The following is a 13,301-nucleotide window of genomic DNA, read 5'->3' on the forward strand; positions in this document are numbered from 1 at the left end:
AAATGTGAGAGATCATCATCATAATGAGGTCCTGTAGAGCTGCAGAGACACAGTGGCCAACACATGTTGCATCCTTAATCCAAATGAAATATGCTGTTTACATGAAATTCAGAACATTGTCATATTCAGAGTAACAGTGCATGTAAACATAGTTAATTTGAGAATCCTGTAAAGATTGATGAAATGAGAGACGGCGTTGTGCCAGCAGTTGTTATGGAAATAAAAATAAGTTTAGAAAAACAGAAAGGAAAATGTGCTTTTGGCTGCTGTTACATAAGTCATAAAAACAAGTTATTGCAAACAGAACTCTGCCCAGTGTGACACCAAACTGCAGCAGCCTCATTTGCATGAGATGATACTGTAGTTTCTGGCAAATGGGACACCAAACTGCTGCGTGCACTTTTCTTTTCTGCTCGGTGGTAACGGCTCAAATTCCTCGGAGACGCACAGAGAGAGAGAGAGAAGAGAAAGTCAGGCTCAGACAGTCAGATGAGGCTTCTGTTCTTCTCATTCTCTTCTGTCACACCCGCTGAAACTTTGTGTAAAATGTGCTCGCTGAGGTTTGTTCTCTGCAGCTTTAACGTTTGAAACGCAGCCTCCCTCCCTGATCTGGTGTTTCCAAATTTGTCCTTTCACCAGAGCCTTACACCAAAGCCTTCATTATCTCCCTCTATTCCCCCCTTTCTCTCTCTCTCTCTCTCTCCCTCACACACACACACACACAGAATACTTCAGATACACACTTAGAATATGCAGACTGGAGGGATTCCTAAAACTTGCAAATGCATCACCCAACGGTTTTGAGCAAGAGGCAGAGAAAGGCGTAAAGTTGTTTGGAACTGAGCTGATGATTCACTGAAATAAACTGCAAGAAAACTTCAGGAAAAAAACTCACAAGAGTCACATGAGAACTGATGCAAAGGACGTCAAACCTGCAAATATCTTGGACCACTTTAAACTAACACTGGACGGATAGATAAAGGCTGTACAGACATCAAACTCTGCTTAGGTCAGTGGTTCCCGACCTTTTTTAACTGGAGCGCCCCCTGTTTGTATCTGAGAAAAGCTGAACGATGTAAACATACCAAAACGAAAAAATGTGATTCATTCCAAAGCTTTACTGTAAAATAAACAATTTATAATTGTTTCCATTCTCAGAACCGTTATCTTTGGTAAATGCCTCTTTTTATTAAAATTTTTCATTTAACATCCCAGCAGAGTAGCTTATATACATTCATCTCAGAGGTCACACGTGTGGCGTCGCCTACGATTTCTCGCTGAGGACAAAAACGCTGATTTTTGTTTTTTAAGGTTCTGACCTGCTGATTCTGATTTTCAGTCTTTCTAGGAACATCAACAGAATCCAAACATTTTAAGTTAAGTTACTTAAGAAATTAAGTTGGATGTTCATAATGAAACACTGACTATTATATCTTTATTTAAAATTATTCCAAATGACTTGGAAACAAGAACATCTGACTGCAGATGTTTTGAATGTGTGATTTTGTCTGTTCTGTAAACATTACATGTCTGTCTGTCTTGTCTCTTCCTGTGGTCTCATCTATTTTTACCCTGTTAAAAAGTTTTTTGTTTTTTTGTTGTTTTTTTTTTGGGGGGGGGGGTTCCTTAAACAAACACATCAAGGGTGTAAGCACAGAGGGAAGTCATGTCCTGATTTGTGATTTTGGCCTATAAACTACATTTCACAAACTTGAATTAAATAAATAATACATTTACAGTAGGTCTATTCTGCCACCAAGACAAGCAGGGGTCAATATTAATGAATTATGTATTAATCAATCCCCAATTTTTGATATATTATAAAAATAAGACTAGACTAGTCTAGAAAGGGTTCCCTGCAGCGGCAGATGTCGAGCGGATGTAGACCTCCCCTCCAGTTTTGGACTATTCTGGTTCCCGTGGTGGAAAGTTACAGAAACTCTTAAGTCTGAGTGCAAGTGAATGCAGCAAGAGATGATTCTGTTACGCAGGGATCTTCAGCCTTTACTCTCAAAAGAGCCCTTCATCTGTGTGAAGCAGAAGCTTTTGAATTCTCTGTTTTCCTTTAAGACTTCTCTTGTTGTGGATTGGACGTCCACAGATAACTCAGACTTGAGACTAGCTGCCGGAAAAATGGAGGAAAAAGTGCTGAGCTGCAGACAAGTCAAAAAGACATGCATTTGGAAAAAATTGGAAATAATACATTTAATTTATTTTTCTCAGCATTTTTTTTTTGTGATTGTTTGGGTTTAAATTTATGTACTTTCTGCCACCTCTTAAACTGTCCATGCAACCCTCTTGCCACTCAGTGCATATTTCTCTTGACCTGTCCCTGCCTCCCTGGTGTCTCTCCATCATGATGCAAGTTAAAATCCTATCAGCACTACAGCAGGATACCAGGTACAAACAGTCTTGGTTTGAAATGAAAATTGTCCTCAAAAATGTCCATCATACCGCCGTGGACCCGCTTCCAGACGTCTTGGATGACCTGGTGATGCCACAGGGCATGAAATAAAAAGCCTAACGCCTCCACTCTGCTGAGTCCATCAGACTATCAGTCGAGAAGGTGTCCAGTAACATCAACTGAGAGCTTTGAATTGTATAATATAACAGGCAGACTTGTAATGTTTACTATTCAGTCCTACACAGCTGGACGGGTGTCTTTCACAGGTTAGAGTGCAGAACGTCTCTCCCTTTGTTAGTTCTTCTTTATTTCAGATAAAAGAGTTTTCTGGAGAAAATAAACACATTTGGCATCAAGTTTCTGCAGTTTGGCTCTTCAACCACAAAAATAAAGATACTGCTTTCTGAGACCTGAAGAACGTCTCTACTAACTGTTCAGATCAGGACAGTTTTAATTAAACATGCAAACGACAGATGGTGACATGATTAATTTGGAATAAAACACAATGAAGCTGCAGAATGTTAGAAGCAAGATTCTTATCTTAACTGTACATGGTTTACAACTGATGAATAAACTGAGAGTCCAGGGCCACAGCCAGGATTTTAGACATATTCAGGTCAAAATCAAAGTCTCCATATTCCAAAAACACCAGAAAGATTATTTCAAATATGTTTAATCATTCAGATATTTGGATTTTTCATGTTTCATTTAGCTAGTTAGGTTTTTATTATATTATATTTAAATTATATTTTCTGAAAGTTTCATTTAAATGGAGCAGAGTTGAAAGGATTAAGTAATTAGCCAATCTATTCTGATAATCAGCTGATCATTAAAGGACTAGTTCAGATTATTTTAAGTGGGGTTAATCTGAACTGGGAGTTAAGTAACACTGAGTTACGTCAGTAAGCAGTGAACTGCTGTGGACAGAGTGTCCGCTATATCTAGAATATTTTTAACACCTTAACTTTCTGTCAGACAGACGTTTTTGACAGGAAACTGGTATTATTTCATCTAGATATCGCTTTCTCTCACTCCACCAAACTTCACTGGAAAAATCAGTAATTTTATCTCATGAGAACACAGAAGTTGTTTGTCTGCTGCAGCCTCATATAAATAATCTTTTTATGGACCAAACAATTCACTGATTTATTGAGAAAAAAAAATCATCAAAAAATAAATGCTGTTTCAAAGTTTTCTAGACGTTGCCAGGAATAAAATTCTGCTGGGAAACTTTTAGCGAATCCTCGCTAAAATAATCATAAATTCAGAGGAAAAAGCAGCATTAAGGACATGAGCTGAGTGTGGTCAGTGGGAGCTGCAGCCTGAGGAGAACCACAACACAGAGTTCATTTTTCAGCTCCGCTCTCCCTCGTACGCATCATGTTTCATAAATGTACCGAGTTGTTATGAAACACTTGTTCAAAGATGACAGATGTGATGTGAAGCAGAGCTTGTTTAACATGTTTCCAGGGTGTTTGTTTGCTGAAATAAACAAAGAAGGCCACACATCATGTGTGTGGAGCTCAGAACTAAATCTCTAAGCCTATTACTGTTCAACCAGAGTACAGTTAATAGAGCGAGAGATGAAAAACTACTGAGAGGAGTTCACTGTGGACTTTTGCAGTCACACAGTTTACATTAGTGGGTCAGTTATATACACTGTTGTGTTTCTGCCCACACTGACGCCTCTCTGCGGTGTGTGTGTGTGTGTGTGGGTGTGTGTGTGTGTGTGTGTGTGTGTGGGTGTGTGTGTGTGTGTGTGTGGGGGGGTGTGTGTGTGTGTGGGTGTGTGTGTGTGGGTGTGGGTGTGTGTGTGTGGGTGTGGGTGTGTGTGTGGGTGGGTGTGTGGGTGTGTGTGTGTGTGTGTGTGGGTGTGTGTGTGTGGGTGTGGGTGTGTGTGTGGGTGGGTGTGGGTGTGTGTGTGCACCTGAGCACAAACTGCTCAGACTGTTTGTTGTGCAGAGGAGAAACATGTGAGTCACTGTTTTATCTTATCACAACACCAACCTCTGTTCAGTCATTTTGCTCACTTTTCTGTTTTTTCAGTCAGTAACCAGTTGTTCTCAGTGTTTTCCTGTCAATCACAGTCATCTGATCCTCTCACTCACCAGCTCACCTGTTCTACATCAACTCTCCTACAACCAGCCCTCATTGGACAGATCGTCTAATGCTGAGGTCAGACTACACATGAGGTGTGTTCGAGATGATGCACAGAGCATGCTGGTTAAATCCCAACGTGCTCTGATGTTGAGCACACATCACCAGATCGAAGCGGCCGCAGTCGATCTCCACCGTCTCCAAACATCTGACTGTCACCTGATTGACCTGATGTTTTGCTGACCCTGTCCACACTTTAAATAATCTGAACTATCCCTTTAACAGACCACTCAGTCCAGTGCTAGGCATGATGGGAAATGTTGAAATGTTCTTTGACACAAACCCTCATTTTGCTCCACTCCTGTTTGCCCTGTTAAAACTACTGAATTCCTCTGTGAACAAGCTCTCCACTTCCTGTATTCGTGTCAAAATAAAAGCCTTCTAGCATTTAACATTCATTTGGAATCATAAAAGTTCACTTCTGACTCTCTTTTAGCTCTGTTCTCCATCTCAATCAACTCCTGAGGGAAATATTTGACTCTTTAGCTGCTAAACGCTCCACCATGTCCACCAGCTCGTCTCTAACAGCGTCTGTGTGCTGTCTGCTGCTGAGCAGGTTGTGGACTGTGGTGTTTTTTGGAAGCTTTTTTTCTCTGAAAACAGCTGCCTGCTGCTGCCAAAAACAACGCTGATGAGAACAGCGAGACTGATAAAACAGTAAAGCAAAAACAGAAAACAAAACCGAAACAATGAGCTGAAGCACACAATAAAGCTCGGAGGGGATCTGCAGAATGGAGCGATAACTCAGTAAATGCAACACCTTTCACACACACAGGCAGTCATTTGACCCATTGTTCACATAAAAACATTCATTATAGCTGCTTTAAAGCTCTCAGACACCTCTCCTCTCTCATGCAGAGCCTCAGAAGATCACTGGAAAACTTTATGAACTCATAAATAAACACATGTAGAATATAATATGGATATTTCAGCACGTTTATAATCGATTTTCTGTTGCAGCTTTATGGATTTGCAGCTTTTCTGCACTGCATATAATTTCAAATTGAATATTTTGAGTTCGAGGATCAGATTGTTGGTCAGATGAAACACAAGGTCGGTTTACTTTTTGCTTTTTTTTTTTTACACTTTAACTGCAAAATGTTCCTTTCAGTCCTTAAAATGCTGTCATTTGGGACATAAATAACACTTCAATAACTTACAGCTTTTCACGTTTCATGACCACCGTAGGTTCTCCTACATGTTTGGAAGGGGAGGGTGAGATGAGGTGTTTGCAGTCTGCAAGCTCACCACCATATGCCACTAAATCCTCCTCACTGGCCTTTAAATTCCACAGAACATTATGAACAACTGTGTGAGCAACAGGATGTGATTTATTGTGTCAAACATCGGCCTATCACAGCTTTATCAGTCTCTATTTAGTTTTATAGGCAGCTCTGTTTGTTTTGTTTAATTTATAACTATTCATTATTATGAAAAATAACAGTGAAAGTTTACTGTTTACGTGCTCTAATGTCATTTTAGAAAATAAAATAAAAGAAATTATAAGACAGTTTATTGTTAAATTGTAAAATATCCTACATATCTATCTGACATATCTTGGAAAATGTAGTGAGCTAAGCTGCAAGTTATTCTACATTAAATGAAGCTTCACTATACTGAAGCTACACACCAGAGAAATGTAGCAAGCTAAGCTACAATAAAATGACAAAAGTAGCTTAACTACATCAAAACTATTTTTTAAAGTAAAAATAAAGTATCTATGTATCTGTCTGTCTGTGTTTAGTAGTATATTTATTACTCCCCTTCTGTACCAGGAGCCATTTACACAAATATCAAATTATTTATTTTAACTGACCACAACAATTTGGTTTTGTAGAGTAGTTTGTAAAAAAAAAAAAAAACTGCACAAATAATATTTCTGAGTAACATAACCCAAAGCTATACTTTTCAGCTTCTCCTGTCTTCTCATTTTCCTTACCTCTTCCTGCCTAAATTACACACGCGCACGCGCACGCGCACACACACGCACAGAGAGAGAGAGAGAGAGAGAGAGAGTTTTATTCTTTTGCTATGAGAGGACATGTTGCTAGCTAGCTAATGTTAGCTGCTGGTGTTTGCTGACTGAGTTGTGATGATTAGCTTAGCTAGCGATGGTTGTGTTAACTTCGGGAAATACCTGAATGTGTGTCCTTAAATTTGTGTTGAACGTCTTGAATGTTGACAGGAGCTTTTCTTTTGTGGTTCCACAGTAAACACCGGAACGTGTAACTGTTCTGTGAGAACCCGATAAGTAACATGAACTTGTTAAGGTTTAAGGAGATTCACGTACACGTCTCTGCCTCCTCTGACATGATCTCCTGCTGCGCGCGCTCCATTTTGCCCCGCAGCGACAACTCGCGGGCATCTTTTTATATCCAGTCTCAACAGGAGGGCAGGTACATGACGTCACATGGAAGAGACGCATTTAAGGTTTAGAAATGCGTGGGGAAATGTAGCTTCTCTGGACGCTACCGCGTTATTTGATCACTGAAGTAGCTTCACTACTGAAAAGCTATTTGATGTAGAAAACAGCGACGTTACCACCACGTTACTGAGAAACGTAGTTAAACTAGTAACGCCGCTACTTGTAATGCCGCTACTGCCCAACACTGGTCACAACCACATTTAAAGCTATAATACACAACATTTCCACTCCAACACTCAACACGTTAAGTATTTTGTTGAGTTGTCCAAAATGTTTCCAAATGTGCAAACAGAAAAACCTGTAATTTAATCAGTGTAACAGTTGCCAGTTAGTTGCTACAATTCTGGAAAAAAAAAAAAAAAAAAAAAAAAAAAAAACATAGATATATTATAGGAAACAAGATCAGAAGTCTGCAACTTTTACCATCAAAAGAGACATTATTTGTTGGAAAAGAAAAAAATCTTCCTGGAGCCACAACTATTTTCCTCTGAGACATTTTTTTAAGACTTGGCAGCCGTATCCAACCCGGGGAGAGAGAAAAGTCACTCAGACGTAGGCTACGACGCATATTTTAGTTGATAAAATACTAAAACTTTCTTCCATTTTACAGTTGCAGAATATAAAAATCACTTTAAGCCTACAACAATGTTAAATGAAAATTAAAATGCTAAAAAACGAAACATTAATTTCCATTTAATGAGCTCCTGAGCTGCAGGTTGCAGACTGAACTAGATAGTGAAGCAAAGATGACACCTGTTCAGGTCACTGACAAATCCTCACCTGGCACATGAGCCCAGAAACTTTTCCATCCCCCTGGTTTACTTCCTGGTTACACTAAATATGCCTAGTAGTGTTTCTCCCTTCTGCCCCCGCCCATGAGACTTTACCTCATGATGACATCACAGACCTTTAAACCGCTTTTTTCAGCTTGAGGAAAGTTTTATAAATGTAAAAAACTCCATAAATCAAAAATTCATAATAGAAAGAATCAAAACTAACCTTGTTTGCAGTTGAAGGTGTCCTGTCAACAGTTTTACAGACGTTCCTTTCAAAACACTTTTCGAGCTGGTGGGGAATTTTTCCCTCCATTGATTACTTACTATTAAGAACTGCTAAATCAAAAATACTCAGTTATATTTTACTGGCAAAGTTCTTTCTTTAACACAAAATATATTCATGCTTTGCTCGTGAATTTCACCTGCCTTTAGCCAATAAAACTGTCTTTATTGAAGTCTTCACCAAAACATGAAGACAAAACACAGTTTTAAACAGCACCTTTATTAATTAACTTTGATTTAAGATATCTGACCTCCCTGATGCCTGAAAGTACGTCTGTAAAACTTCACAGAAAACATAAATCATAACATATCATTCTCTTTTAGACTTTTAAAGGGAACCTGCAACAGTTCTGTGTAATGATTCAATTATCACTGCAGGGTAACTTGTGAATTTGCCCCTAAAGGGATCAATAAAGTCTTGTTGACGTAATAATATCATAAATTATTTGTGGATTATAAAAAAGTTATCAGGTAAATGCAGCAGAGTAAGAAGTACAATACTTTCCTCTAAGTTGTAGTGAAGTAGAAGAGAAAAGCAGCAGAAAATATAAAGTACAAGTAGTTCTCAAGTGTACTTCAGTAGAGTACTTGAGTAAATGTACTGAATGTATAGAAAAGGAACAGGAGTTTGGACAGGAAAGAGTTCAAGCTGCAGGAACAATGCAGTTCACACACACACAAGCAGAAAGGACAAAAAAAGACAGGAACACAACAAGAATGCCCTGTCAGAGCCCTTCCAACATCACACACACACACACACACACACACACACACACACACACACACACACACTTCCCCTGTCTCCTGCCTTAGTTCTCCCAGCCCCTGCAGGTCAAAGGGAGAACATTCCTGGAGAACAACACAAGACAGAGACTGGGGGTCTGAATACCTGAGGGAGAGGAAACAGAGACCCTGAACGTGACGCAGCTTTGATCTGCTCCTCTAAGTTTCACTGGAGGCGAAGCAGTGACACAATGAGATGGTATCACTGCAATTATTATAATCATATATGAAGGAAGTACATGAACTTACAACTGAAAATGAGGAGGTTATGATTTAAATTAGCTGATGTATGTAGCCTGGCTGTATTATTTATCTGCATTTAGTGTATGAAAGGTTAAAGGGATAGTTCACCCAAAAATGAAAATTCAGTCATTAGTTTAGTTTTTTAGTCCAAACACTGCTGGAGTTTCACAGGAATCTCCCAAACAATGGAAGTGAATGGTGACCAGTTTTCAAATGTAAAAAAACAACCCAAATAAAGTATAAAAAACCTCCATACTGCTTATCTGGTGTAATCCAAGTCTCCTAAAGTCCCGACATGCTGTTTACACACCGTCACACCACAGACACACAGTTCAGACAGTGTGCATGTGCACATGGCTCCAAGCTTAAGATCTACAGTGAAGATTCAGGCTAAAAACATGGTGTAAATAACATTTTTTTAAACAACTCGGCACGTTGTGGCTTTAGGGGACAGGAGGTTTTCCTGTCAAACTACAGTAGTGTTTCGTTGACTAAAAAACTAAACCGTAAACCTTCAGTCATTATGAGGGTGAGTAGATAATGACTGAATTTTCATTTTTGAGTGAACTGTCCCTTAACCCTAAAGTTACCATAATTAATCAATCGGTTCATTTCTTCAAGCTAAAACATCAATCGTTCTCTGGTTCCAGCCTCTTAAATGTCATTATTTGTTGCTTTTGTCTGTTTGTTTACGACGTACAGAAAAACTTGACTTGTATATACATGTCATATGTTGTTGCTCACTTTTGTTTTTTATATATAAACTTATTTTTATATTTGTATGGACAGAATAGTTATGTGTTTATTTTTACCTTTCTTTGTTCAGCCTTGTTATTTGGCAGTTGGCCTGTGTCTATTTCTATCTTCCTGTCAATTGTTACAGAATATATTTTGCTCTATTTATGTTTTTTTTATTTATAGTTACATAAAACTATTAGAAATACCAGTGAAAGTCTATATCACTCTTGCCAACCCTCTGAATTTTCCCAATTTTTGAAAAAAAGTTTTCAGTTAGCCTCCATTTAAGCTTGGGCAGTATCTATTTTTTTCATACCTTCCTGACATTTTACCAGGGTATATGTTATCTGATGGTATTGATGTGAAAAAACTAATTATTAAAAGCTGGTGACAGAAGTATACGACATTGTCTAGCTTACAATGCTTTGGGTCTAATGTGCAATTAGCTCTTAGACAAGTCTTAATGCACTTAAATATGTAAAACAAATAAATATATTTAAAGTAGGTGCCCTTATTCCGTAGATTCTTCCTAAAATACCCAATGACACTTGTTGCCGTGGATACCAGCACATCATTTGGCTGAATGGAGATGATTTATAGATGTATCATGTGGCTAATAAACTGCTTTTATAGCTGGAAAACAACGTCAATATTCTGTGTCATATTTAATTAATTATCTTAGAGACCAGGACCAATTATTTCTTTTCTACCTCTAAATAATTCATCCGTTGGCTAAGTTTCCTTTTGTAATAAATTAATTTCATTTTAATTTTTTATTTTCCACCAATTAAAAAAACAGTAACAACTTCTATGCTTCATGTAACTTTATTCATCATGACAGTATTAAAAACTAAAAATACCTTTTAAAAATACCTCTACATACCTCTGTATACCATAATACCTTGATACCTCCCAGTTCGACCTCTGTTACATATATTTGTTATAAGTGTTGACAGCTTTTGAGTGATCATTTATAATCTGTTTAAAGAATATCGATTTTTTTTTTTTTTCTAAACTCCTAAAAAACTACTCATAATATCCCCAAAAACCCAGCATGGGTCAGACCTTAAAAGCATTATACATAAATATTAATTATATTAGTGTATTTTTATGCTAAAACACATGTACTTCTACTTTTAAATACAGTACTTTTACTTGTAACAGAGTATTTTTGCACTTTTACTCTAGTAAGAGCTTCTTCCACCGCTGAAGCTGCCTGATAAACTGTCACACTGTTCAAACTTGTGCAAACCAGCTTTCCTTTCTCTTTCCTTTCAGCCTCCTGCAGTTAATCTGACACCCAAACCATGCTACAACAGCGGATTCTCTCTTTTTGGTGAAACCGCTAAATAAAACATTTCCCAGTGTTTCCATTACAGTCTTACCTTTTCTTTCCTGGTTCTTTGCTTTTCCATCCTGCTCTCCGCTAAATCCGGCAGCTCCAAACTTTCATCCCCCAGCAGCAGCAGCAGCAGTGAGGCAGGACGGGAAAACTCACCATCCACCACAAAACCAGTCCGCCACACTGTTGTAATCGATCCGCTAACTTATCGATCAGACGGGGAGAGCTGTGCGTTATGTCGCGGCGCTCCGAAGTTTGTCCTGGTGAGAGTTAATCCACAGTAAGTGCGCCATGTTCCCACAGCCGATCTTCTCCTCATAGCGGAATTTTTGTCCGGTGAGAGGCGGGGATCCGGTCGGCTCCATGGCTGCAGCCTTCAGCAAGGTTTCAATTACTTCTCATGACATCAGAGAGGAGTTTGGTTACCTGACAGATATTCATTACAGCAGCCTGCACGCACCAGGCAGCGGAGCACAAAGTCATGATGCTTCCTGAGATAAATGAGCACAGTTTATCATGATTTTTAAACCTTACAGAAACAAACAAACAACAAAAATAAAAAATAAATAAATAAATATATATATGTACATATATATGATGAAATAAATGTTAACATTTGTAGTCGATACAGCGGGAAACATTTTAAATACATAGTTCAACACTTTCTGAAACATTAAATTTACTTTATTATGTGAAAAGATTTATACCATTCTCAGCTAAATTAGCTTAGCTTAGCATAAAGACTGGAAATGGGTGAAAACTGTAATGTAATGTCTGGAAATCTTCAGTTCCCTTCAAGACACGGCCCAAAATTTCCTTATTTTTGTTCTATTTAGGACACTATAACAGTATATGAGAGCTCTAAAATCTTAGTATGAAATCAGTTTCTGGGGAAATATTACAGTATACAACTGGACACTGGACACTTAGCAGCATAAATATCCCACAATGCAATGCAGTAGTGACAACAACAACATCACAGAAGAAGCAGACAGCTTTCTGTGCTTTTCTTTTGAGATAATTGGTCACAGTTTATCGTGATTTTTAAAATTTTATTAGGTTACAGAAAACAAACAAAACAATAAATAATGAAACACATGTAACATTTGTTTTCTAAACAGCAGGAAGCAAACATCCCAACGTTTTAAATAAACATAAAGATGTTAGTTTCATCTGAGGTCATGTTAAATTTTTTCCCATATTTCCAGTCTTTGTGCTAAGCTAAGCTAACCGTCTCCTAGCGTTTTAGCTTCACGTTTAGTGCACAGATGAGAGTGGTGTCAATAAGCATTATTTCCCAAAATGTCAGAATTGTTCCTTTAAATTAAATCATTCATACATCTCCTTCTTACATAAATCAAATATTTTTATCATGTGTTTTATGTACAGATATTTACATGTTTTTTTCTCACGTAAGCTTTTTTAATTGCTGAGCTAACAACAAAATTCACAACTTTCTACAAATCATACAGTGCAGTACAAATATTTACAAATACACACAGAGCTGAAACCTAAATAATCGAGGAAAACTGCCACCGATATCGAACTCAACAGACATTTTGACTTATAGCAGAAAAAACAGAGAAGCTACAGCTAGCGGCTACGAGGCTGTACTTTAACCTAAATGCTAACAACAGCATCCTGACAGGTACAATGATGACGCTAACATCTTTGGCAGATAATTTTCATGTTTAAGCATATTAGCATGCTAACATTTGCTAATTAGCAGTAAACACAGCAGCTGAGGCTGATGGGAAGGTCATTAGTTTAGCAGGTAATTGGTTGTAAAAAGGTGCTAACTGCCAAATGGAAAAGTTTAGGGAAAGTTGTTAAAGTCCACTCTGAGTGAGACATTCATGTCCACAGAATTTCATGGCAGTCCGTCCAACAGTTGTTGGGATGTTTGAGTCTGGACCACAGTCGTGGATTTGAGCCACAGGTGGAACTAATCACTTCAGTGACGGCTCAGTTTTATGAAGTGTCTCAGTAAGTTATTCCAGGTTTCTTCAACTGACACACCTGAATGAGATGCAGCCGTCATTAACGTTATTAGTCACACCTGTAATTTTACTTCTACAGCAGATCTAAACATCTGCTGTGAAAAGAGTTTGTGATACTGAAGGAAAGGTTTTATTTTTTTTCTTTTTAATC

General features: G+C 38.1%; 1 protein-coding gene across 2 annotated transcripts in view; it reads right to left on the reverse strand.

Annotated features, from left to right (window-relative positions):
• Positions 1–11,474, reverse strand: part of ttc28 (tetratricopeptide repeat domain 28) — a 148,134-nt gene extending 136,660 nt beyond the window's left edge. For both annotated transcript variants that reach the window (XM_084746473.1, XM_084746472.1), the window contains exon 1: positions 11,194–11,474. In XM_084746473.1, the coding sequence (XP_084602599.1) occupies positions 11,194–11,223 (30 nt within the window). In that variant the 5' untranslated portion in view covers positions 11,224–11,474. The remainder of the gene's footprint in view (positions 1–11,193) is intronic.
• Between the last annotated feature and the right edge of the window lie 1,827 nt (positions 11,475–13,301).

The sequence above is a fragment of the Lutjanus erythropterus genome, chromosome 20 (assembly GCF_056507025.1).
Source record: "Lutjanus erythropterus isolate fLutEry1 chromosome 20, fLutEry1.hap2, whole genome shotgun sequence".
Taxonomy (NCBI): domain Eukaryota; kingdom Metazoa; phylum Chordata; class Actinopteri; order Lutjaniformes; family Lutjanidae; genus Lutjanus; species Lutjanus erythropterus.